Source organism: Tympanuchus pallidicinctus, unplaced genomic scaffold, assembly GCF_026119805.1.
Source record: "Tympanuchus pallidicinctus isolate F22 unplaced genomic scaffold, pur_lepc_1.0 scaffold3, whole genome shotgun sequence".
Taxonomy (NCBI): domain Eukaryota; kingdom Metazoa; phylum Chordata; class Aves; order Galliformes; family Phasianidae; genus Tympanuchus; species Tympanuchus pallidicinctus.
This window is the reverse complement of record NW_026294747.1, coordinates 74,676,325-74,702,857: the sequence shown is the minus strand read 5'-3', so window position 1 is coordinate 74,702,857 and position 26,533 is coordinate 74,676,325. Positions and strand designations below refer to the sequence as shown.

The 26,533-nt window shown below is 39.8% G+C and overlaps 2 protein-coding genes across 3 annotated transcripts in view; one reads left to right on the top strand and one right to left on the bottom strand.

The window, feature by feature from the left end:
- Nucleotides 1–772: 772 nt before the first annotated feature.
- On the top strand, nt 773–21,152 carry YME1L1 (YME1 like 1 ATPase). The gene is made up of 19 exons (XM_052694447.1): nt 773–963; nt 3,843–3,974; nt 5,595–5,757; nt 7,174–7,272; nt 8,919–9,028; nt 10,136–10,286; nt 10,390–10,497; nt 11,247–11,329; nt 12,189–12,279; nt 12,754–12,906; nt 14,040–14,172; nt 14,628–14,690; nt 15,186–15,298; nt 15,660–15,815; nt 16,454–16,605; nt 17,378–17,504; nt 17,604–17,677; nt 18,141–18,227; nt 19,334–21,152. The coding sequence occupies exons 1-19, from the start codon at nt 934–936 to the stop codon at nt 19,475–19,477; spliced, it is 2,169 nt and encodes a 722-aa protein (XP_052550407.1). The 5' UTR covers nt 773–933; the 3' UTR covers nt 19,478–21,152.
- PTCHD3 (patched domain containing 3) overlaps nt 20,882–26,533 on the bottom strand; it is a 54,892-nt gene continuing 49,240 nt past the window's right edge. For both annotated transcript variants that reach the window (XM_052694445.1, XM_052694446.1), the window contains exon 4: nt 20,882–26,134. In XM_052694445.1, the coding sequence (XP_052550405.1) occupies nt 24,531–26,134 (1,604 nt within the window). In that variant the 3' untranslated portion in view covers nt 20,882–24,530. The remainder of the gene's footprint in view (nt 26,135–26,533) is intronic.

Below are 26,533 nucleotides of genomic sequence, written 5' to 3'. Positions count from 1 at the left end.
AGCAGTTTAAGCAGAAAAGCACAGCTGACAGCAGGAAGGATGGCCTTTGGGTGGCATCGCACTCTCAGATCAGTGTAACCTGGCAGCCTGTGTAACCAGGCAGTCCATCAGCATAATGCTTTGATGCAACACCAGCGGTATGAAAAACTTCACCGGGTGGATCCTTGGCAATGCTAATTGCCTCTTTGTACTGCTGTGTGAAGATTCTGCCAAATTAGCTGACTGACCCACACTGCGGTCATTGTGTTGGTGCTTGTGGAAGGCAGCAGGAAGATGCATGAAGGCAATGCTGATTTGGATTTGTGACAACTGGTGTTTTTGGCGAAGGAAGGAATGACAGTGAACAACAGCAGTCAGGTGAAAGAAAATGATAATAAACATCCAAAAGTAATTTTTGGGCACGTGGAAAGACAGCTCAAAGCAAAGAGAAAAGATGAATATCGAAGACCAGTTTCTGCTATGCGCAGGTATACGTGCCCATTCTATCATTTAGATTACATTGTAACTGAACGTGAAGAACAGCGTTTAGGTTATCAATGCTGATTATGGATATGCCGGTACACGAGGCTTAGACGGAGCCCTCGGCCGCAAACCACTCCCACCAGCCTCGCCGCTTTCCGTTCCCGCGCGGGCGGGAGCCTCAGCCCGTACCCCAGCTCTCGACGTAGACGGCGCAGTGCTGAGGGAGAAATGGGTTGCTGAGCAACCAGGCGCGGGGCGGGGCGGGCGGTAGGTGGCGGATCCGGAAGCTCTTCCACCGCTTCCGGGCTCGCTCCGGGCCTGGTGGCGGCCGGCCGCAGGGGGCGGCCATTTTCCCGGCCGGCGGGGTCCTCCTGCTCGCGGCGGCTGCTACAGCGGCCGGGCGGCGGGAGGGCACGGCTTTCTCTCGTGGGCCGGGAAGCGGGGCGGCGCCCCGTGCTCGCTGCTGGGAGAATGTTTTCCTTTTCCACCGTGCAGCCTCAGGTAAGGAGTCTGGCGGTGCGCAGTTCGCGGCGTTCGGGGCCCTTCCGCACGGGACGGCTCTCGGGGGCTCCTCTGGGCCTCGGACGGGGTGCTGGGCCGGCGGCGGGGGTCCCTGCGGGGCTGCGGCCGTTTGACGTTCTGGGGCGGGGGAGAACAGAGGAACAGAACGTGGCAGTGGAGGAGGGAGCGGGGTACGGCTGAAGCAGGTAACCTGCAGTAGGCATTTCTTATTGTTTGTGTCTGTCGTGGAAGCGGGGGCTGCTCTATTCGCACAGCTGGAGTTGTGCAGTGGGCTGTCACGGGGCGTTATGGCAGTGAGAAAGAAGCGGCTTAAGCAGTAGTGCAGGAGAAGTCCTTTAATTATCTTACGTAAAACAATTTGGATGCAGTTGGAAGGGAGGACACCGTTTGTGAACTAGCGTGCAGGATGTCGCTTGCGGGTTGTATGGGCTTTCATCTGAAGCAGTGCTTTTATCCTTGAGTTTTACATTGGTGGAATTACTGTGTTACAGTGGGCTTTGTGTTAATAGCTTTTGTTGATGTTATGAAGTGAGAGCGGTGATGTTGTTTTTGTGAATGCATCATTCCACGTTTTTGTATTGCGAAATGCAAAGGGGAAGGTTGGTAAGCGGTTTGCGTGCCAACTTTGACCATTGGAGCCTTTATAATCTTACTGCAAACTTCTGGAGTTTATCTTGGAGCAGTTACTTCTGAGGGAGTTCTCACATTGTGTAGCGCAGTCTTTCTGTACCTTCTGTCTAGTCAAAACACTTGGAAGTTCTTGAAGAACTTAAGCAGGGGCTTAATCAGCAGTCGCAAGGAGGTGTTCACACAGCGGGAGCTGCAGCCCAATTCCTCCCTGCCTAGCGATACATGCTGGCACTGGGGCGTTTCAGAAGTGTTGAAATGATTTGTACTGCGTATTCATGGCAGACGTGGTCATGATGGAGCAGGAGCCCAGGGCATACCAATTCACAAAATGGTGTCACTGAAATGGCTGAGGGCTGCTGAACTGCAGAATTAACTGTGCTGTGTGTGCATGCTTTGTATAGGCTGGTGTGATACTCAGAGAGGTTGCTAAAATGGGATCCTAAGGAAGAAAATGTAAACTTAAAAATACTTTACAGAACAGGAAAAATATAAGTGCTTCAAGTCGTAGAAGTATCACTTCATGGAGGAAAAGAGGTGTCTTATTTATTTTAACAATGCTAGAGCCCACAGTATTTACAAATAAGTTCCTTTGAAGTATTAAGATTTTGATTAAATCCCCATGATTAAACGCTATTTACCCATGGGGTTTGAATAGCTTCAAGTAAAATCAGCTTGATGAGATCTACTATCAAGGTAATATGTCCACGGGTAATCCAGAGTTTTCTGTGTTATAATAGTCCATCTTAGTATCTGAAGTTAAGTCCTGGTCACTGGTGAGGGGAGTGATCTCATTTACCTTTCTTTTTCTGTTACTTTTGCTTGAAGAGTATTCTCTTCTGCAGCTACATCGTGAAGTCTACTAGACAGGTGATCTTTATACTTAGTTTTGTCCTGACACCAAGATGGCCTCAGAAATACCATATAAAAAGAGTTCCTGAAAGGCAGTAACTGTAAATAAACAGCATTTGAACATTTCAAGAGGTGGTGTCCACTTGCAGATTTTTTTTCAGTGTGGAAATAGTTTTGCTATTGCTTTACCTCTGTTTCTCCAAAGGTCTGTGTTTCCTTTTTGTGTGCTTGCATGTTTCTATTTGGGAGGTAATTTAACTGACTGCGGTCATAGAATGGCTTGGGTTGGAGGGGACCTCAAGGATCATCGAGTTCCAAGCACCCTGTCGCAGACAGGGTTGCCAGCTGCTAGATCAAGTTCTAGACCAGGCTGCACAGGGCCCTTTACAACTTGGCCTTGAACCTCCAGGGATGGGACATCTCCAGCTTCTATGGGCCAGCACCTCAACAGTCAGTCAAAAAACTCCCTGACATCCAATCTAAATCTGCCCTCCTTTAGTTTAAAACCGTTTCCCCTAGTCCTATCACTGACTACCTGCATAAAAAAATTGATTTCCCTTGTGTTCATCATCTTCCTTTAAATATTGGAAAGCTGCAGTGAGGTCTCCCTGCAGTCTTCTCTTTTCTGGGCTGAACAAGCCCAGCTCTTTCAGCCTGTCTTCATAGGAGAAGGAAGTGCTCCAGCCCTCTGATCGCCTTCATGGTCGCCTTCTGGACCTTCTCCAAAAGCCGTACATCTTTCCTGTGGATAGAAGCTTAATTCCTATAAGGGAAAATCACATTTAGTTTCAATCATTTCATACAAATAAGATACAAAATTGTGGAGTATTTGTCAAAGATACCAACAAATTATATTGTTCTGTTATCTAGCTGTAACAGCACTTTTGTAGTACAACAAATAAATCATACTTGGAGGAAAAACAGTCCTGAAATTCATTATGGAAGTATTAATTGTAACAGTAACCTTGTTTTCATACTCAGCAAGCATCCATAAGTTGTGTTAGTTTTCTAACTAAATGTTTAGGTGGGAACTGAGGGCTGTCTTTGTGTTGCCTAAATGTTGATGATTTGTACCTGTTTCTGTATTTGAAAATGTAGTGATTGCTTTCTAGAATCTACATTATATCTGAAAAGTAACAGGAAATGTAGCTGCTTTACTCATCCAAACTTTGCGATCTTCTATTCTGTTGTACATACTTAAATTTTTTTCTGTAATTTGAGCTACCAGCTCACCGTGTCGTGTTGAAACGAAGTGCATGTGATTTGTTATGCAATTCTCAGTTAAAAGGCAATGTACAAGATACTTTAAGCCATAGTTTGGAAGGGAGACTTGTTTAAATTGTTGAAGACAGCTTAAAGAAGTTTTTTTTTTCTTACAGGCTACCGTTCCTTTGAGTCACCTTATCAATGCCTTTCATTCTCCAAAACCCTCCACTAAAACTGCCAGCACGACATCCGTACAGCCTGCCCAGAGGGACACCACCTCAGAGCACGATGCTCAGAGCAGTGAGGTACTGGAAACTTTTGGAAAATGGGTCTTTTGCTTATAACTGAATTCAATATTTGACTCGTTTTATAAAATGATGTAATGGGAATAGGAATGGATAGAATGCAACTTTCTTTTGACAGAACTTCAGTAAATCAGTGTCTTGTTAGTCCTACAAAAATACAGTACTTCATTTATAAGAAAAAAATGCAGCTGGTACCTGTCTCAGTAATAATTTTCTGAGATGAAGAGAACCTGTTTCTGCTTAATTCAGCTTTGAATGCAGTGATAACTGTGGATACATCCAGGAGACTCTTTTAAAATGATTTCAGCTTTGATGTTTTATTCATGTATGTCTTACTGAGCATCTAGTTTCACCTCAAAAATACAACATAAAGTTTATGTTAAAATGATTTAGGAAAAATGAAAATACAACCCATAATGTTCTAACAATAAAAAAACATAATTTATGTGCAAATACATTTTGGATAGCTTGGCATACATTTACTTCTTGTTTAAGAAAATAATAACTCTAGTGAAAAGCTCTCTTGAGAGGCTAATATATATTTTGAAGGGTCAAAGCCAATAGGAAAAAAATGTTTTTGTAGTTGAGCATGTTTAAAAGATACCCATCTGTAAAATACAAGATTACATTTACGTAAATCAGGATTGCTTCTTCGATAACTCACGTGGATGCACCTTTTGCTTTTCTCATAGTATCTTCAATTTTCTGTGTAAGAAATTACAGATCTTGGTTCTTATGCTCCTCTAAATACAAACTTTTTCCTTTCATTGTGTCCATTCACCTCATATCTTTCATTTCATACAAAAATTATTTTTATTTTCAGATTTTTATTTGAATTCTGGATATAGTTTTTAAATATCCAGTCTTCATGTTGCTGCTAAACTTGCTTTATCGAAGTTTTTCTGTAAAAGCTTGGCCAAAAAGCAAAGGAGAAAGTGGGATTTTGTCCCTTTCCCACGTGAATGAAATAAAATGGTTGGATATTGCTGTACATCATCCCCTCACACTCTCTGCTCACTCAGTCATGAAGATCAGAAAGAATTGGAAAAGAGCATTTTTTTTCATGTCTACTGCAATCATAGAACTGTTTGGGTTGGAAGGGGCCCTTACAGGCGCAGCTCCCCTGGGATGGAAAAACTGGGCACCCACACTGGGTGCTCGTAGCCTGATCCAGCCTGACCTTAAATGTCCACTGCTGCTCTGGGCACCCTGTGCCACCGCCTCACCACCCTTATTGTAAAAAAAAAAAAGTTTAAAAAAGAAAAAAATAATTCCTTATATCCAAATTCAGTCTCTTTACTTTGATACCATTTCCCCTTGTCCTATCAGGACTTTCTATCGTGAAAGGTATTAAAAAAGAAGACTGAATTGGGAAGAAAATTTGCTTACAGTAAGTGTACCCTGATAACGAAAATATCAGCGTGTGCATATGGAGAAGCTGTTTTCTGTTGACAGTAGCAAATACTCTTAAACTGTGTCCTTTCATTTCTTTCTCATTGCTTATTTTTTTTGTCTGAACTTTTCATCTCAATGCAGCACTTATATTTTGCAATTAACATGGCTAATTTCAAGTTACTAACAATACAAAGTAAATTCTGAACACTTTTTTTTTTTTTCCAGTCTGTACTTAATTTCAGAGATCTGGGATTGTCTGATTTGAAACCTCACCAGTACAAAGAGCTCATGAACAGGTTGCTTCCTGGGTACTATCCCGATAACAAAGCCTCGTCACGGTGGCACACGTCCTACGTCTCTGCTGAGTCATTCTTTGAAAATAAGCATGGTATGTTTTAGAGTGAAGTGCTGATGAACATGAGCTGAGTTAAATTGTGAAAGAGCTGTGTTCTTCTTGTGTTGTAGATAACTCATAGTTTTAAAATGTCTAGTATGTTTCTTAATGAAACTGTTAATATCTTGTTTATTTGTATCATGGGGTTGTTCTTTTATGTTTTAGATATCTAAATCCAGTTTTGAGCTCATACTTGAATTTGGTGATTGTTGAACTTGTCTGAACTCAGTTGTACCATGAGTACATGTTGTCTTAATGACGAGACTGAGCTAGAAATTTATTACCACTTTGTTCCACCAAATAAAATGGATTTTGCTCACTTAGTAGGGTAACACATGTGAAAATCTCTAGTTTACATAAGGCTGTTCCATTTTTTTTGTTTGAAGCAATGTTATGTGAGGACTAAATAAAAGGGAGTTCAGAGTAACAAACTGTTAACAGGACGAGTAGAGTATTTCCTTGCTGGGGGGAAAAAAACAACAAAGCAAGAGTGTTTCCTTAAATATGTTTTGTTGGGATTGGCCTTAAATGTGTGAAGAAGAGAAGGACCTGGGGGTGTTGGTTGATGCTCGGCTGAACATGAGCCGACGGTGTGCCCAGGTGGCCAAGAGGGCCAACGGCATCCTGGCCTGCATTAGAAATAGTGTGGCCAGCAGGAGCAGGGAGGTGATCATCCCCCTCTACTCAGCACTGGTGAGGCTGCACCTCGAGCACTGTGTTCAGTTTTGGGCCCCTCACTACAGGAAAGATGTTGAGGTCCTGGAGCGTGTCCAGAGAAGGGCAACGAAACTGGTGAGGGGTCTGGAGCACAGGGCTGATGAGGAGCGGCTGAGGGAGCTGGGATTGTTCAGTGTGGAGAAGAGGAGGCTCAGGGGAGACCTCACTGCACTCTGCAACTCCTGAAGGGAGGCTGTGGTGAAGAGGGATTTGGCCTCTTCTCCCAGGCAACGAGCAGGACACGGGGTAATGGCTGCAAGTTGTATCAGAGGAGGTTTAGGTTGGACATAAGGAAGAACTTTTTCTCTCAGAGAGTGGTCAGGCACTGGAATGGCTGCCCAGGGAGGTGGTGGAGTCGCCGTCCCTGGCGGTGTTCAAGAGGCGTCTGGATGACGTGCTGCGTGATGTGGTTTAGTGCTGGTGGAGGCAATGGTGATGAGGAGACAGTTGGACTGGATGATCTTGTAGGTCGTTTCCAACCTTGTGAGTCTATGATTCTATAAATGCAGGAAGTGAAGGTGTTATACGGTGATGTGTTGGGGAAAGAAGCATGTAAACAATGTCTCGATTGTCAGAGAAGGATGGGGGAACTAGTAAAGTGGAATTCATGTTTAAGAAAGGGAAAAGCAATGAGAGGTAATATTTAATTACCATTTAACATGTGTTTATGTTCTGTTATATCAATTCTTACAGGGTTTGTGGACATCTTTAGTGCTTTACGCTCATCATGTTTGTACAGACAGACTCCTCATCCCCTCCAACACTTCTGTTCCGAGCTCAGGTGTTGGCCAGGTATGAAACGGTGAACTGCACTTTGCTTTTAATTTTCATTACATTTTCATTTTGAAAGGTCTTTCTTCTTTTAAAAGAGGTCATGCAGGAAACATTGGTAAACTCCCAGGAAGAGCCTTTAAATTGATACTAGCACAGTGATTTTGAGACTATTCTTGCATTTGAGCAGTGTGTTTTCAGATTTACGTTAGTAAATGTGCTGTAACAAGAGAACGTTGTTCAAAGGTGTTAGTATTTGTGTATAATATTATTAAAAGACAACAGAAGTTTGAATCCATAAATCTGTTGAATCTAATGGTCTTTCTAAGGTTTCATGATTTGTTTAAACTGCTCCTGGATACATGATGTGTAAAAGCAAGGTAATAACAGAGCTGTTACAGCAAGGAAGTAATTAGGAGCTCAGTAAGTTCAAATACTGACATCTGTTCAGTTTTTCTGAGGTTGCATCTGGATACTGTATCTGGTTTGTGTCCCTCAGTTACAAGAGAAGTGTTGACAAAGTAGAGGCAGCCCAGCACTGGAAGGGTACAGAGTGTAATGCACATGCAGTATGGTGGCAGCTGAAAGATTGGAGCTTTTGAAGTTAGCAGAAGAGAGGGCAGGATGGGATGTAATTGCTGGTGGAGCCAAATTAATTACCTTTCTCTCCTGCACCTTGAAGGAGAGGCAGCAGTTGCAAGTAATCACAAAGGAAATTTGTGCTGGGGAGTTTTCACAGTGAGAATGATGAAGTTCTGGAACAATTTTTTTTGTGAAGTTGTGACTGAACTGCCTGATCTGATGTTGAAGTTTGCCCTCTTTTTTGAGCAGAGGTTGGAATGGGTGAACTGCAGAAGTTCTTTTTCTGTGGTGCTGTTCTGTGATAAAACAAGTCCCACATAACAAATGACCTTTAGACTGCTGTTGATTATCTTAGAATGCTTTAGTGAAAGACGTTTAACATTCCTGGCTTTTGTACTTTGTGATTAAAATCTCCACAAGGTTTCTGTTGTCATGAAGGAAGACCTGCAGTGTTATAAACTCCTTGTATTCAAACTGTCTGATTTCTTTTGTCACTTTCTACATTAATAATGCATCACAGTCATTCAGGAGGTCTTCAGGGCAGCTTTTTAGCTGAGCTTTTGAATAGATCTTGTCTTAAAGCATGAATTTTCATTCCCATCCTTTCTGGATGAGATTTCACATATGAAAGATCTGTCAGAGTGCCCGGATTTAATTGATCTGTTTGTTTCTGCTGTTCTCAGAGATGACGATAGAGCTGATCCATTTTCCTTAAAAATTATTATGGAAAAAATGTATTGTAAAACACAGCATAGCATACTTGAAACTGACAGCTTGGATTACAGCTGTTGTTCAGGGCTGCCTAACAATGCGCTTACCATTACAATGTTTTGATTGATTTATTTATGCTGTTTATTCCTAGCAGATCCAAAAGTGCCTTCAGACAACTTCACATTTTTTTTGGCTGGAAATGGGCTGCGGTTTTCTTCGCTTTTTAACTTGATTATTTTGGGGAGGTTATATTTGCTCCATATATTTTTCATTTAATAAATTGAAATTACCTGTGTTTTTAATCACAGTGTGGTAGTAAGGGATAGTTCTAAATTTTCCATTTTTCATAATTCCTTTTTGTTTTAAAACCCAAGTCTACACGCAGACCCGGAGCTTCAAGACGTTGCGGTCAAAATCGAGGCGTTTGCAGTCAACCACTGAACAACTCACTGAAACAAAGAGTTCTTTTCCTTCGCTTTTGAAGGTAACTACAGATGACTTTAGGAAGTTGTGCTTCTTAAGTAAATCTTCGTAATTTACCAAGAGTGCTCTAAGATTTTTTTACATTAGTAATTGTAAATTCTGAACTAAATGGCAACATACTGGTTTTCTCAGTAATGCACAGATTTGTTTAATATGTTATGACTAGAGATTATTTTAATCTTTAGGGAGATAATTTCAAATCGAGAAACTGGTTTTAAGTTTTGGAAATAAAACTGTCTATTCTGTTTTTGTGGTTTTGTTTAAAATAGCTTGGAGTCAGTTAAGTATTTAAAGCAGAGAGTTAACATAAAACTTTTTTCTTAATTTTTTTTCCCTAGTGATTCAGAGTGTTATTGATGCTTTGAGAATAGACTTATTTGTAGTAGTTATCTTTTATTAAGATGCAGAATCTTTAAACTTGATGTTTCTATGGGTTTAAAAACTTGTCTGCTCTTAATTCTCTTAATTCAGTAGAGAATTCAGTAGAGGCTTGGGGTGGCCAGGCACTTACCAGGACAAAGTTGATTTTGATACTCTTTGCTTCTAACTGGTTACATGGAAGTCAGGCTAATTATAGCATTGGTTCTTATTTTATGTGTAAATTAGCTCTGAACTTTCCAATTTGTCTAGGCACGTGTGATTTACTTAATCTATGGACTAAATTTTCTATGGATGGAGATGCACCAGAGTTAGCTCCATGTGGTGGTGGTGGTCTTTGATTTGAGAGGGTGTGATACATATCTAGTCAACTCTGTCAAAACTATAGTTGGAAAACATTTAACATTTGGGAATAAGTGGTTTTCATGAAGGAAAAGGCTTAAGCAAATAGCTTGCACTGAATCCATGTACAAAGCTAGCTGTGTGCAAAGCTCTCTTGGCTCAATTGTCCATTTGGGGTTTGGAGCCTGATCTGCTCAGAGCAAAAATCAAGATGGCTCCTGCTCGTACCTTTGTGATCTCACACTTAGCCTACTGGTTTATATTGTCTAACTCCGCAGCATCTGAATTCGAAGCTTTTGTTTTTCCCTTTCCCTCACCATGGTACCAAAGAAGTTAACTGTATATCAGAACTTAGCATAGGCTAACATTCTTGTGGAATATGTTTCAGGGCTTTTTACTGAGAAAACGAAGAATTGATGTTGAGAACTTGGATGCGCTAATGAAAACAAAAAACATCCCAGAAGCACACCAGGATGCTTTTAAAACTGGTTTTGCAGAGGGCTTTTTGAAAGCACAGGTATTCCTGCAGAAGACACTCGGTAAGTTGTTTTAGTCCATGGGTTTTTTTGTTGTTTTTTTTTTTTGCTTTCAGAAAGTAGTTTATTTTCGCCTATTGAATATTTTTTTTGTTTTCTTTTACAGATTCCTTAAGAAGATCCCGTTTGCTTTCCTTCTTTCTCTTCGTCTTATGTTTTTATCTTGCTGTATATTCCTCATTTTTACCTGGGAAAGGCTCCTTTTCAGATGCTGGTTAGTTATGTTTTTGAAACTATTTTACTTTCTTTATTCCTTCCAGCATGTTTAGCTCAAACTAAAAGTTTAGCTCAAACTAAAAGTGTTTTTGCATGATTGTTTTTAGGATAATATTTCAATGTACTAGTGGGAGATAGTTACTGCTTTTGACTACAGTCTTTTAAACACTAATGCTACAGAACATTTTCAAGAACAGCTTTGATTTTTTAGTTATTTTTTCGTGATTATTTCAGTGAAATGGTTGCGTGGAAACTAATATAGAAGTAGTTTCTTCATAGACTGTATTAGTCTTTGAATTTAAATGATGTGACATCTAAGTTGTCAGCAATAGGGAATAGGATTCAGTTTTTCAACTTCTATTTATGGTCACAACCTAATTTACAGTGAGTAGGTACTTGCATGGCCAACTGCCTTCATGAAAAATCCTTTGGAAATGGCAGAATGAACAAAGGCTGAGCTCAGATAAGTGGAGAATTTCACCTTCGTGTTGAAGGAGAGCTTGTGTTTCTGTGTATCTGCTTTGGATGCAAAGCTTTCTATACCTAAAAGAGCTTACCACTGAATTAACTGAAAATATTTTAAATATTTTTTTAGTGTTTTTTATTCTTGCTGCACACTTGTAAATGGAAACATTGCTTTTTAAAAGGCTGTGTGTAAAGGTGATGGCTTAACATTGTATGGATTTGAGTGCAAGGTATGCTCTTGGAACAAAGTAACTGCATAAATTTTGCCTTTTCTGCTGTCAGTACGCTTTAGAACATCAAGTATCTTTGATGCAGCAGTGGATCCAATCCAGCTGAAAAATGTTACCTTTGAACATGTAAAAGGGGTAAGTTCAAAAGTTCTGAACTCAAAAGTCAATTCAGAAATTTGTTATGTCTTTGAGTAAGCACTGTGAGCCTGGAGAACATCTTGCTATGTTAAAGGAACAGCTTTTTATGGCCTGTTTTGAAAGAAACAGATCTTTCTCATATTTGGATAAGCTTAAGGCATTAAAACTGAAGTGAATGAAGAATATGAATGATTGAACTACATTTCCTATTTCTGTGAAGTAGAGGAGCAGTGCAGTCTGCAGTAACTGGCCTCATTTCTTTGCTCCTCTCCTTCCTCCAAAACTTTACCAATATATTGGAATCTAAGCAGAGCTTCATACTGACTTCAAGTTAGAATCTGTGGTTTTGACTTCGCACACTTATTTTTATGTTTGAAAGACATGATGATTGCATTTTCACATATTTATTGGAGATACGGAGATTCCTAGGAACAACTGGGCCTGGCACTGCTAGTGGGATAACTTTATTATTTTTACTCTTCATCTGTTCCTTGGCTGTGTGCTGCAAAACGAGGGCTTCCCCTTGCCTGAATAGCTTACTCTTTTTAACTGATTAAGTTGATATCTTGACATAGTTTGTGATTCCACATTTGTCTTGGTGGTCAGATCTGGTCCTGAACTGTTTGGTTATCCCTTAGTTTTGTGAACTTCAGTGTTACTGATTCATGTAAACAATTCTAGGAAATAGGCTTGGTATCAATACAAAAGTTTTGTGATACTCTTATCTCCTTCCCTTCCATTTTATATTTCTGTTCAAATAAACTTATCTAAGCCCGTAGTACAAAGTTGATCCACGAAAAGATGCAATAATTTATGAGTGCTTATTGACTCTTTGTGACATGCTTTTAATGTGTAGGTTGAAGAAGCTAAACAGGAATTGCAGGAAGTTGTAGAATTCCTGAAAAACCCACATAAATTTACTGTACTTGGAGGTAAACTTCCAAAAGGTAAGAATCATTGCTCACAGAAGTGAGAACTGTATGTAGACATAGCCATATTTTGTAGCTTTGTTCCACGTTGAATGACTGATTTACAGACTAATCCTTGAATATTTTTTCCTTTGGTTTTGGAGTCAAAAAGGTGCATGATCAAAATGATACTAAATACCACAGTTCCATTTTGTTTATATTTGAGATAAATAGTAAAACAATGTTAGGCATTTGTAGTGGATTTCATCATTTTGTCCTGTTTCAGCTTTTATTTGATAGTCTTACAAACCTTTTTTTTTTGTGGTTGTTTAAATGTGGATCAGACTCCAGATTTTTAAAGGGGCCTCTTCATACATATCTGAAATCGGATAGCACAGCTTTTTGAAGCCAAATGTAAAATCCTTTAATGCACAGAAAGCACAGCTGGACAATAAGGCTGTATGGATTTGTCCTTGTTGGGTGGTTTTTCTTCTATATTTTCTTTCCTTTCAGGTATTCTGTTGGTTGGACCACCTGGTACTGGCAAAACTCTTCTTGCTCGAGCTGTAGCTGGTGAAGCTGATGTGCCATTTTATTACGCTTCTGGGTCAGAGTTTGATGAGATGTTTGTTGGTGTGGGAGCGAGCCGCATCCGAAGCCTATTCAGTAAGTTGAGCAGTTGCGGTTTTGAAATCTTTCAGTGTGCAAGATGAGTATTCAGTATTGCTTACAGATAGTGAAAGTATGATAAGGTACAACTTTGGTTACTGGAAAATAGCACCGTCTCAGGATAACAAAGCTGTAAGTGTTTAAGTGTCTCAGATTTCCATGAGCAGCAATTGGTTGTAGACACTTGGTGGTCAAAATGAAATTGTAGCAAAATTATAACTGATGTTACAGCATGCCAGTGAGAGTCGAAGTTATTTAATCAAAGACGCAGTGTTCTGTAAGTAAAAGTAATATTTCAGTTTGTAATTGTATGACCATAAAATGTAAAGCTTGCTCCCTTCAATGGGACTAGAGTAAAGGGCTTTAGAATGAAACTGTTACATTTTTAGGTTGATAGTTTGCACAAGAGAGGCTTTCTTTAACTATGGAAGTAAATATTACAGAGGGTGTTGAGGGGGAAATAAACTTATCTTTTGCATGTACGATTGATAGTGTTGTGCATCGGCACTGTAAGAGGTGATTTGCATTTGTAGAAGAGATGTTGCTTCCTTTTAGAAGGGGAACAAAGCATGCCTTTCTTTCTGTTGGTTATGGAAGTTTAGGTAAGTACAGGTCAGCTTAACATTGACGCTACTTGTATGTTCAGCTGGATGGCATGAACTGCATCCTGGTATGCGTGTATGAAACTTATCTTAAAGTTTATTACTGTATTTTATTTTGTTCTCATTACCTGTATGCTTGAGGGTGATGTCTTTCACCATTAAAAGGCAGGCTCTGTAAAAATGACATTATTTTTACTTAATAGATTAATGTTTTGTACCTGAGCCTGAGAAATAAACTGTTGTATGGAGCTGATAGAGGATAGGGTGAATTTCTTAATCTGCTGCACTTGTAATTTTTTGTAGCATGATAAGAATATAGAAGCTGGTGTAGAGATGAAAAACTTGCTGCTCTGTTGCTTCAAGAATGAAATACATTTTTTGAAATGGAGGCTAAAATTGCAACAGTTTAGGTGATGATACAATGTTCCAATGCAAGGCTAATAGGAATAGGAGAATCCTGAATTGCATCCTGTGCTTTCTGTTAGTTTGTGTGGTTGAAGTGTCCTTCAGCTATTTTTCTTTTGTCAGGGGAAGCAAAAGCAAATGCACCATGTGTTATATTTATTGATGAGTTGGACTCCGTTGGTGGGAAGAGAATTGAATCTCCAATGCATCCGTATTCAAGGCAGACCATTAATCAACTTCTTGCTGAAATGGATGGGTAAATATCTGGATTCTGAGGGTATAGAAGGTGTTGACTAGTATTTTGAATATTTGGATTAATTTTTCTTCCTTACAGTTTGGTTGTCTTAACTTTTAAAAATACTTTTAAGGATATAAATCTCTATGATACTATGATAATGCTCTTATGTTACTGTTGGCAGTAGTAGAAAGTCATCATTAATGGCCTTAAGTAACATAGAAGCATTTAAGTTACAGTAATGTAGTATCTACAGTCAGCTGAAATTATTTCTTATCAGATCTCAACTCTGACATCAGGGCATGATTTTCAACCAGTTACTGGGATAAATGTAGTCATTAGTGGATCAAATGTGAGTTGAGATGACTGGTCAGTTGAAGTCATTTCTAATAAGAAATAGAAATTGTTTAAAAATAAGTGTAAATTCTGTATAAAAATGCATTTTTGCCTTTTTTTTTTTTTTTTTTTTAATATAGCTTTAAACCTAATGAAGGTGTTGTTATTATCGGTGCAACAAACTTCCCTGAAGCATTAGATAAGTGAGTATGACTCATTCATCACTTCCATGGCATGTTTTTCTTTTTTTTAAATACAGCAATTAAAGCTTGCTTTGGTAATTTTCAGCTATTACAGTAATATAGTTGAAAGTATTTGCAGCTAAAGAGGTTTGTAAATTGAAGAGTTACTTAAATTGAAGAGGCACTTAAAAGGTTGTTAAGCTAAGTATTAAAAAATAAATAACTAAAACTTCTGCAAGGTTTTGACTTAATTTGACTGGCTGTGCTCCTTGTTTGCAGTGCAGTTTAGTAGTAGTTAGCAATACTATCTTACTGTATTTACAAGTAAAAAAAAAAAACATTAAAAATTGGTTGGCAACGTATCTTTTATCTGACTTTAGCCGCAAATAAGAAATGAAATGTGGTTTATGTAGATGTCTTTAGAAGGGTCAGGTACATTTGTCTTGCTCATATCTCTTAGGAAAAGTTTACTGCAGCCTTTTTGAGTCAGTGTATTAAATGATCTTCTCCCTGCAGTGCTCTAATTCGTCCTGGTCGCTTTGACATGCAAGTTACTGTGCCCAAGCCTGATGTAAGAGGTCGCACGGAAATTCTGAAATGGTATCTTAATAAAATCAAGTATGATCAATGTAAGTAAATGCCTTTTTACAGTATCTTTTGACATAACTGTTCATATTCAGCCAGCCTATTGATATCTCAGCCCTTTATTCCAAAGCAGCAGTATCTCTACCTCATACCTAAAAATAAACAAGACAATAATACACAATGTTACAGAGTGTTAAGACAGTTTTCTGAGGCAGTGTTTCTTACCTCCTCTGAACAGTGTCTTTAAGCATTAGCATTCATTTCTTTGAGCACTTCTGTTGAATGCAGTGTTTTTAATAGAACGTGGTTCTTGCTCATAATTTAATCACTTCTTGGTATCTGTTCATGGTGGAAGACTTTTCAGGAGCAATGTGGACCTGAACGACTTTCTTTTTTTCCCCACAGCTGTTGATCCAGAAATAATTGCACGAGGCACAGTTGGTTTTTCTGGAGCAGAGCTTGAGAATCTTGTAAATCAAGCTGCCTTGAAGGCAGCTGTTGATGGAAAAGATATGGTAACCATGAAGGAGTTGGAATTCTCCAAGGACAAAATCCTAATGGGTAGGACATAACATATACTATGTGTTATGTATATTAAGCAGTTTTCTGTGTGTGTGTGTGTGTGATTTACACTTTCATAGAAGAAGAGAGGGTTTTTGTTTTTATACAAATACATCTTCTGTTTAGTTAGTTCTGAATAGAATTTGAGACCAGAGAATAATTATGTTAAATCTAGTGCAGAAAACATTCTTTAAGAGTTGATGCTCTATCAGAAATTGTGTTTTATACACGAACACAGAGGAAGGTTTGATTTCCTCCTACCCTCCATTTAGGAATAGGTAACTAGAAACCCGGAACTCCTTTCTATTAACTGTCATATGGTAACACAACACAAACACCTGTGACATATAGACTTAAGGTCTACTCTAATCAAACTCGAGAGGAAGTGCAGTTTCATCAGATAGGCAGGTTCATGATTCATTTTAGTCTATTCCTTTAGAGGCAGCTTTGCTGTTAAGTACAGGTAGGTCAATTTTGGACGCTAATTAATGCTCATTAAATGCAAAGTATTTACAAATAGTATTTTAGTTATGCTTTTGTATACTGTTCAACTGCTACTTTGTACCCTGAGTATGCATATTCCATATGAACCACAGCTGCCAGCTGTACAGGCAAGTTTAATTTTCCTTCCTTTGCAGGACCTGAGCGCAGAAGTGTAGAGATTGATGAAAAAAACAAAACCATCACTGCTTACCACGAGTCTGGACATGCCATCATTGCATACTATACCAAGGATGCAATGCCAATCAACAAGGCTACCATCATGACACGAGGAACAACCCTGGGGCATGTGAGTATTTTTATAATTCTTCGTTGGTTTACTGATAATTCTAAAAAGTATTTTGGCAGCAGTGCTATTTGTTGTCCTTATAATGTGTATTGAGATTTGCTGTTTCAGCAGTCTCTTGGCAAGCTGGTTGTCTTTTATGTGGTACAAATATTCTTCATTCCGAAATACAGTAGCTCTTGCTCATATACTGATTTGATTCTGCTACAGTTAAAATAGCACTCAAGTGCAGCACTCAGAAGAATGTCTGAAGGATCAGAGAGTAGCAATGCTGCTTAACTGCACTTTTAATACACACATACTTAATCTGGTTGTTTTGTGTCTTGTGTGACTTTTTCTAAACCACGTTAGTTAATTACCTTGTTTCTCTACTGTAGATGTTCTCTCTGTGTAAGTGCATGGTAGCTCCTGGTAGAAAAGAAAAAGTGTAGTTCCAGTCTTTCTGTTTCTGCAGAACTTCTGTGCAAGTTAATGTGTTCAGATAAATAAAGTAATCGGTGTGAATCATCCAGGAAGTTGATCAGTCCAAATGTAGAAAATAAGAAAAAATGGATAGAATAGATTGTTCTGTTTCTGGTCCTACCTGTAAGCTTCTGTTATCAATTTTTTTGAGGTGGCTCAAAGGAAGCTATTTCAGCTGGCGAGGGCATAATCCAGAAGGAGGCCCAGAGCACTCACATAGTTGTGTAAAGCCATTACTCCCCTTTGGATTTAAACAAGGTTACTTTTCAGATTAATTCAGTTTGTTACCTGACTGTGTTTCTTTATCTTCCAGGTGTCTTTGCTCCCAGAAAATGACAGATGGAGTGAAACTAGATCCCAGTTACTTGCACAGATGGATGTCTGCATGGGAGGACGAGTAGCAGAAGAGCTCATATTTGGAAGTGATCACATCACAACAGGTCAAGGCATCAATAGTTAGAAGAATTTGTGATCAGAGTTCATGGACAGGCGTATTTAACTTGATTTCAGTAATCAATTTAAACTTGTTTGCTATCCAGGTGCTTCCAGTGATTTTGACAACGCTACTAAAATTGCAAAACTCATGGTGACTAGATTTGGAATGAGTGAGAAGGTAGTGTATCATCAGTGCTTAAATATTTACGTGCTACACAGAAATGTTCTGTAATGGCTGTCAGTTGTGATAGGCAGAGTAGTTCTGCCAAAAATGAAGGCTTTACATTTGGCCCTGCTATAGGAAACTGAATTAGAAAACCTGTGTACACCCTAGTTTAAAAATCAACTTGCAAGATCTTCTCATCAGTGACCTCAAAAGTTACTAAGGTCTGCAGGGGAAAAAAAAAAGTGTTGGGCAGGGTAAAGGAAATGTTGAGTTTTGTAAACTTCTAAAGAAACTTCCTTCATTATCACTGTTGCATCAGTAGTCTTTTTTGTTTTCCTTTTAAATGAAATACTTTGGGTTCTGTACTGTGATCTATGGGAACAGAACTCTGCAGTGACTACATAGGTAACGGAGAGGCTTCTTGTTTTGCTGCTTTTGTTTGAAATTCTTTTTGTGAACAATTTTGTTTGTTTAGCTTGGTGTTATGACCTATACTGACACCGGTAAAGTTAGCCCTGAAACTCAATCTGCAATTGAACAAGAAGTAAGAACACTTTTACGGGTAAGAATCTTCCTTTTGCTGTAATATGCTTGTTTTGAGATGAGTTGAGCATCAGTTTAGTTTTGTGATGTATATCAGTGAAAATACGTAGGCTGTTGAAGGCATTCCCAGTATTTCACATAGCAACAATTTGGAATATTTGCATGTTAAAACTTCTTGTATATATTCCTTTGCAAGCAGTGGATAACATGTTGATGGCATTATGTTTTTAATGTTCTTTAACACTTCCTCTTGCATTACATCAGGATTTTTATGTTGTGTAATCATAGGAAAAAAAATAGTGCTGTAAAGTGTTATAGAACACATACAACAGCTGCATGTTGCTCCCACATCTCATAACTTGCAGCTAACTCATTTTGTGCAGAAATGGCCATTGGATGAGATCAGAGTCATTTGGTCAGGGGTTCTGTTTCTCACGGGGATCAGAATCAGATGCTTAGGGAAGGTTGTAACAGTTGATTGTCACCAAACTTCCAGATCTGTTCTGGTATTCTGATTTAGTTTCCTACAGGCATAAGAACTATTTATAGTGTAAGTGATATTTAAACTCTAACAACTATTGCTGAAACTGTTTCTGAACTGACTGGTGAGCTAAAAAGCTGTCAATGTAGAACTGAAAGTTAAAATTGAAGCTGGTACTGCTGGCAGTTCTACTTGCAGCAACAGGAAACTTGCTGGGTGGCTGTTCACCTTTCAGGATGTACATTTTTTTTGAGAGCTCAATGTTTGGAGGACTTTACACCTTGAGGAACATCTTGAATGCTGCAACAGTGTCCATTATGTAAAATCAAAAATTTAATAAGGTCTTTACAGATGTAGAAATGCTTTCTAAGTCATATTTAAAAATACTCAGCTTGTCTGTGGATTTTGTTTTCAGTTGTACTTCTGCAAAATGGGGAGGTGGCATAAAGCTTTGTTTTCTTGAGCAGTTATGCCAGCTGGCTCTTAAATCTTGGTGAGACAGGAGCTGTGTGAGCTGTGATGTGTGTGGCATGACTTTAAGTACATGTTTCAAGCTGCATTTACCCAGAAACAATTTTAAAAAGCTGTTACTTTTGTTCAGATGTCTTAAATTCCTAGTACTTTGTTTGTTTGTTTAATATTAGGACTCATACGAGCGAGCAAAGAACATCTTGAAGACTCATGCAAAAGAACACAAGAATTTAGCAGAAGCTCTCTTGAAATACGAGACTTTGGATGCCAAAGAAATCCAAATCGTTCTAGAGGGGAAAAAACTAGAAGTAAGATGATAACTTCTGGGATGCAGTTACTGATAATCTGAAGAATGTACATCTAGCAGTGCAGTAGTCTACGCAGCATAGCTTTTTTCCCTTTCTGATGTGTGTATGGCATTAGTGACATGTTATGATTAATTCTGTTTCTTGTGAGCTTCTGTTGTTTATCTGTTTGTTGTGTCTCATTGGAATAAGACACGAGAATAAAAAATGCTCTTCATCTTCTGCTCTTCCCACAAGAAGTTATTCAGAAAGACAAATCTCAGGGTTGAATTCAGTGTTCTGGTTTAGTCAGTCATGTTGAAGCTGAGAAGAAAAATGTGCAGATGTACTGTGGTGTGTTTTGGCATCGCTTCCTGAGTCGTGCTGCTACGTGTGCATTTGAAGTGATACCCCATAATATGCACTATAGAGTTTTTTATGGGTAGTGACAAATTGACATGTAAAGCAGTATGTAGTCTAATGCTCATACTCTGTTTGAAGGTAGGGATCACTTTTAAAGAAGATATATTTGGAAATGCAACAAAGCACATGTATGAACGAAGCAGCTACAGAGTGCATCTCTAAAGAGAATTATGAGAGCTTCATGTAAAACAAAAATATTACAGATTTATCTTCTCAGTGTTCCTGGAGTTAAAATACACACATACAGAGCTGGGAGAGAGATCTTAAAGTGAACACCAGGAACAGGCTAAACATGTCCAATCTCTTTGGACTGTGTTTTGGGCAGAACCATGGCAGGGATAAGAGAAACGCCTGTGACCTCTGATGTGCTGCTGACAAGACTCCTAATTTGTTTTATTACTGCAGTAGATGGATATGATTTGATAAGTGCTTTTATACTGCTGGAGATCCTATATAATTAGTTTGTGCTAATACTATGTATAGGCATTTGATAATCCAACAAAGAATTTCTTCAAAGTGGACACTACTTTTTTTGCTAAAAAGAAGCAGTTCAGAAAATATTTGAAGCGTGTGTTTCAAATAACATTCCCAGTCCTGTTCAATACAGCTAGGAAAGCTGGTTTTTTGTTGTGAGTTTTTTTCCCCCCCTCCTCTTCTTCATCCAACTTTTACAGAAGCTCCTGGAAATTCTGTGTTCTTGCAAAAATCAGTTTCCAACCAAGTAGGAATGATTGCTAGCAATTGTATGCCAGTATTCTGCTGTTCTCATGGAACTGGTTTTTAGGAATAACACAGCTTTATTATAATCTTCTGCACAATTAATGGTAGACTCTTGGGACTGTAAACTTCTGTTGCAGAGAAGGCGTTCATTATTGTGTTAATGTGGAATGTTTGACATGGTTGGACATGAAGATAGTTGGGTTGGTGCCAATAAATGTGAATGACAATTGATAACCACATTTAAAGCTAACTTTAAATTGCTTTAGAGTTTTCTGAGTGTAATACCTGTTCTTGTTTTGTTTCTTTTTTCCAGTAAGATCACATGCATTCTTTTTTTCTTCTGAAACTAGGATAACTTTCTATTTGCTTATTTTTCCATTGTCAGCTATGATAGTGACATCCCAGCATGGGAGAACTTGAAAATGTTAAAAAAAACAGTATACCAAATGCCTAGGCTGACTAGTTACAGTTGTACATGTATTTTAGAAATATGCCAATGGAAACAGAAATATACTGCATATTTGCATCTGTTTTTGGAATAATAAAGGTTCAATTTAATTATGGACATTGGCTCTTCCTTTTACTTACCACTGTAAAAAGCTATGGAATGTAATACAAAGCTCCTGTTACGTAAATGGAATATACAAAACATTTGAACTTGTAAATAAATTTAGTAGTTACAGGAAAAATGTATACTAATTATATTTCTAGGGGATGTTCTCCCTAGGAATTCAGACCTGTTCTTCAATTCCTGCTTTCACCAATGGGACTTTGGCATTATTCCACTGGAAACATTTCTGTCAATCTGTTATTAAAAGCAAAAGCAGAAAACTTCGACTTCAAAAGTAAAAATATCTACTGAATGATCTGTTCTGTGGGGTGAGTCCTGTGGTGTAACATCGTTACTTTGAACGCTTCTTGGTATACACAAAGAAGAGCCAAGTGCAGTTTCTTTTGGGTATAAAGTATATATTTGCCTTCTGGCCAGCTCATAGAGCTGTGCTGCTGAACACGTGCTTTTCCTCAGGGGGTGGTGTGCATGTATCATGTATGTGCTTTCAACCAAACTCGCATGGAATCATAGAGGGACTTGCATTTAAAGGGAACTTAAAGATCATCTAGCTCCACCCTCTCTGCTGGGGGCAGGGACACCTCCCACTAGGTCAGGTTGTTTAGGACTGTATCCAACCTGGCCTTGAACACCTCCTGAGAAAAGGCATCTGCAGCTTCTCTGGGCACTCTGCTCTGTGCTTTGCTCACCCCCCTCAGGTGGAAGAATTTCTTCCTAATAACTGATGCAAATCTCCTTCAGTTTAAAAACAATTTCCCCTTGTCCTGTCACTGCACTCCCTTACAGAGTCCCCCCATCTTTCCTTTCAGCCCCTTTTATGTATTGGAAGGCTGCTGTAAAATCTCCTCAGGGCTTTCTCTTCTACAGACTGAACAACCCTGGAGAGGAGCTCCAGATGTCTGATGACTTTTATGGCCCTGCTCTAGCAAGTCCATCTTCTCTTGTGCTGAGGGCCTCACATGAAAGTCGAGACATGAAATCAGTGGCTCTTCCCTTGTGCACTGATGCAGTGACACCATCACAGAAGGCCACTGAGTTAGTCAAGCAGGATTTGCCCTTAGTGAAGCCACACTGGCTCTCCCGTATCGCCTGCCTTCCATGTGCCTTACCATAACTTCGTAGAAGACTTGTTCCATGATCTTCCCTGGCACAGAGATGAAACTGGCATGCCAGTTCCTAGGGTCATCCTTTTACCCTTTCTAAAGATGGGAGTGATATTTCCTTTTTTTCCCAGCTACCAGGGACTTTACCTAATTGCCACGACCTTTGAAATATTACAGAGTGGCTTGGCAACCACATCAGACAATTCCGTTCAGATTCTGGGATGCATCTCATCAGGACCCATAGACTTGTGGATGTTCAGCTTCCTCAGGTGGTCGTGAACCTGATCCTTGCTTAAAGTGGGAGGATATTGCTTCCCCAATCTCCTCCTACCAAACTGAATGTCTGAGGGCTGTGCGGCAAGCAGTTAGCAGAGAAGACCGAGGCAAAAAAATTGTTGAGTACTTCAGCCTTCCTGTCTGTTGTAACCAGTTTGCTTGTGTCACTCACTAGAGGGGGTACGCCTTGCTGGACTTCCCATTTCTGGTTGAAGGTACCTGTAGAAGCCTGTCTTGTTCTTTTTGGCATCCCTAGCCAAGTTCAGTTCTAGCTTGGACTTGGCTTTCCTGACCCCATCCCTACACAGACTAGCAGCTTCCCTATATTCTTTCCACAGTCCTGTTCCCATTTCCACTGTCTGTGCATTCTTGCTGTTCAGTTTGACTAGTTGGTCCCAGTTCAGCCATGCTGGTCTCTTGTCTTCCTTTCCTGACTTGCTACATGTGGGGATGGAAAGCTCTTGCACACTGAAGAAAGCCTCCTTAAAGATCTGCCAGCTCTGCTCTTCACCCTTATCCACGAGGACAGTTCCCAGGGCATTTTGTTGACTACTTGAAGAGCTGGAAGTTAGCTTTCCTAAAGTTTAGCTTCTTAATTGTACTCTTCACCTGTCTCATGTCCCTCCAGAGTGTGGATACAAGCTCAGCATGGGCACTACAGCCCAGGCAGCCTCCCATCCTGATGTCGCTGATCAGTTCATTTCACTGGTGAGCACAGGTCCAGTATTGCACCCCCGAATTACTTGACTTGGGAAGTCATCCTCAATGCATTCCAGGAGCCTCCTGGATTGCCTGCAACTTGCTGTGCTACTTTTCCAGCAGATGTCTAGATGTAATCTTATGGAATTGGCCCCAAATCCAGATGGAACAGGGGCTTTGCCACACTGGCTGCAGCTTTCACAAGAAATGCTCCTCAGCTGTAGATTTGAACTGTGTGGTTTTATACCTCCTGGAGTCCCTTTTTTCCTAAATTACAAATGTTATTTGCCACTACTCAGCAGATTTCTGACAGGTAGCTCAACAAATAATGTATTGGCTCTTAATCCTGATTTTGTCCCTACAAGCTAAAGCCCTACATTTATTATCAATACTTCAGTGAAAGTTCTTCTGCTCCATTGATGCATCAAAAGTTGGATTGTTACAGACAAATACAGTGGAACTTGTGGCTTTAGCTTTAGAACTGAATGGCTTAAACCTGCATTGCTTTTTGACTTTGTCCTCAATTAGATGTGACTCTTTCTAGGAAATTCCAGCCCTGTCATGCCATGGCATGCCATTTAGCACTATGGTCACTCAGATGGTCCACACAACATCAGTCTACAGTACGTATCCATTTGGAAACTGCAGCCAACAAAACAAATACAGTCGTCTTAAAGCTACATGTTTGATCATAGAAAAGATTCATTAGAACAAAAAATGTGAGTCAGTCAGTCTTCCATATGGGCTTTTTGTGCTGCATTAGGAACCTAAGCAGACTACGTCTCCCAAACATTTATGAACCACTGCAGCATGAGGCAGTACTCTCCCATTGATCATCTCACTATAAAACCTCAAGGTTCAAGCATCTTGGGGAAACTGCCTTCAGGCTCAGTGTTGAGTGACTGCATCAAGGTAAACAGCCAGGAAATGCACAAAACCAACGGTTGCTGTAGCCTTGTCTGTATATTTCCTGACTGAACTATAACAGCAAACAATGCTGGGACAATCTGTAGTGTTTATAATAATTTCAGTTTCAACACATTCAGTAAACAACTAACACACACACCAAAAAAAAGGTTTAACAACATTAAAGTTACCAAGTCAAGCACATAAAAAAGGAGGAAACAAACCAGTTCTGTGCACTTTCACTTCTGTTAATTAATGCCTGGCTTTTCTTTACTCTTTGCCTCTCTGTCATATTATTCCATCCTTCCCATTATTCATTTCTTACATCCCCTGGATGTTGCTGCATTTGAATCTGCATACAATATATACATAACTGTAAACACTTAAATTAGTCACGCATGGTCTTTGTCATTTCTCTAAGGTCTAGCGTTTTAGTTTCAGTGATGGGGAGTGATTTGCCCAAGTATCCAAAAAAGGTTAGAAATACTGGAATAAACACAAGACCATGAAGAGCCCCAAACAATATAACAAGAAACATGATCTTAAAAAACGTTCTGAAGATGTAGGTTTTTGCTGCAGCCAGGACAACTACTCCTAACACAGTAGATACTGCTCCTTGTAACACTGGGTAACCAAGCTGGTGCAGAGCTCCTATTGCCTTCTCATTGGCTGATGACTCTCCACTCGTAACAAAGGCATAGGAAATATGTGCAGAGAAGTCTACAGAAAATCCAATGCAAATGACCAGGTTAATCATGGATATGGAGTCGAGGCTGATGTCCCAAAATGTCATGAAACCAGCAACACCAACGATAACAGAAGCTATAGCAAAAGTCACCCACAAGCAACACAGTGGGCTGGGAATAAGCACAAGAGAGACCACGAGCATCGCCCCAGCAGCGATGACAACATTCTGAATGGTGTTCTGCACTATGACCAGGTACTGGTCGTAGTAGATGAATGCTGGATGGTACACCATGAGTGGAACTACGCACTGCTTGGCTCTGTCTCTTAACTGATTTAGCAGATTTTTCTCGTCAACGGCTGAGGTGACATTCACTGTCTGGATGAAGAAACGAGAAGCTGCTATTCCTTCTGCAGTCTCGTTAATGTCCCACTCAAAACTGGGAAAGAACCGGAATAGTACAGCTAAGTTATTAATGAAAAGATCCTTAGTGCTTATATTTATTAAACCACTGCCAGCAATTTCTGTGTATACTCTCAGCCATGACAGCGAGAGGTTCCTGTCTACATAGTTAATGCTCTCTAAATCCTGTAGGCAAGCCTCAATGTTATTACGAACAGACTCGTCCCAGTAGTTTACGCTGTCAGTAACGACGACCATGACCCTGGGTCCGTATTCTGAGAAGTATTTGTCATCGTCGTCATAGTAGGCAATAACGTAAGAGTCATCACTAGCCAGATTTCGAAGATCTATGCCCTCCTTCATCTGGGTGCAGCCATAAACACTGCCACCCAAATACGCTCCGTACAGCAACACCACAAGAAGCTTGATCCATTTACCTGTCAAGAAAGGACCATAATACTTCTTGAAGAATATGCTCATGGGATGCTCGCTTTCTGTCCCACTGGTTTCTGGCTCTGGCGGCTCACTAGAACAGCTGCCTAAACAACACGCGTTGTACAAGCAGGATTTCTTCCCTACTTTCACTTGCACACACGTTAACCAGTGTCGGTTTCCGTTCACCCTTTTATGATTTAGCACGATAACTGCCCCAAAGAAGGTAATGACATAGACATAGCAGAAGACAAAGGCGGTGCCGGTATAGAGGCAGAACGACCTCACAGAAGGAAAAGAAGTCCAGGTGCCAATGAAGAAGGCCAAGACATCTGTGAGAGTGGTGATTGTCACAGAAAGCGCTGCTTCTCTGTAAGTCTCGGCCAGCCGAGATTTGGTGTCTGATTTGTCTGCCTTGCTTGAGCTTTGTTCCCAGGAAGAGATCAGGATAAACATGTCATCCACGCCAACTCCTGCAAGAGGAGAAAAAGTTAACTCTGCATGGCACAAGGCGGCTTCCACCGACACCCAGCAAAAGTACCAAAAAACAAAAGCAGCATTTAAAACTACACAGAATTTTCCAAAAGCAAGCCAGGCTACTTGCTTTAGTGCTGACGTGAGTTTAAGATACAAGAAAACACGTCCTTTGGATGCACTTGGCTCTACTACCTTTCAAAAACTCACAGTGACCTGTCACATCATTGATCCTTCACCCAGCCCTGCTGGAGGACTGAGCACACCTCACCCACCTCTGACAAGTGTTTTGTGTCTGCTGTTCAAGTACCCACTGATAAAGATGACAGAGATACAGATACACAGCTTATTCTGACACTTCTCTATTCTCATCTTTAGAAGCACTCCTGCTATCCCTG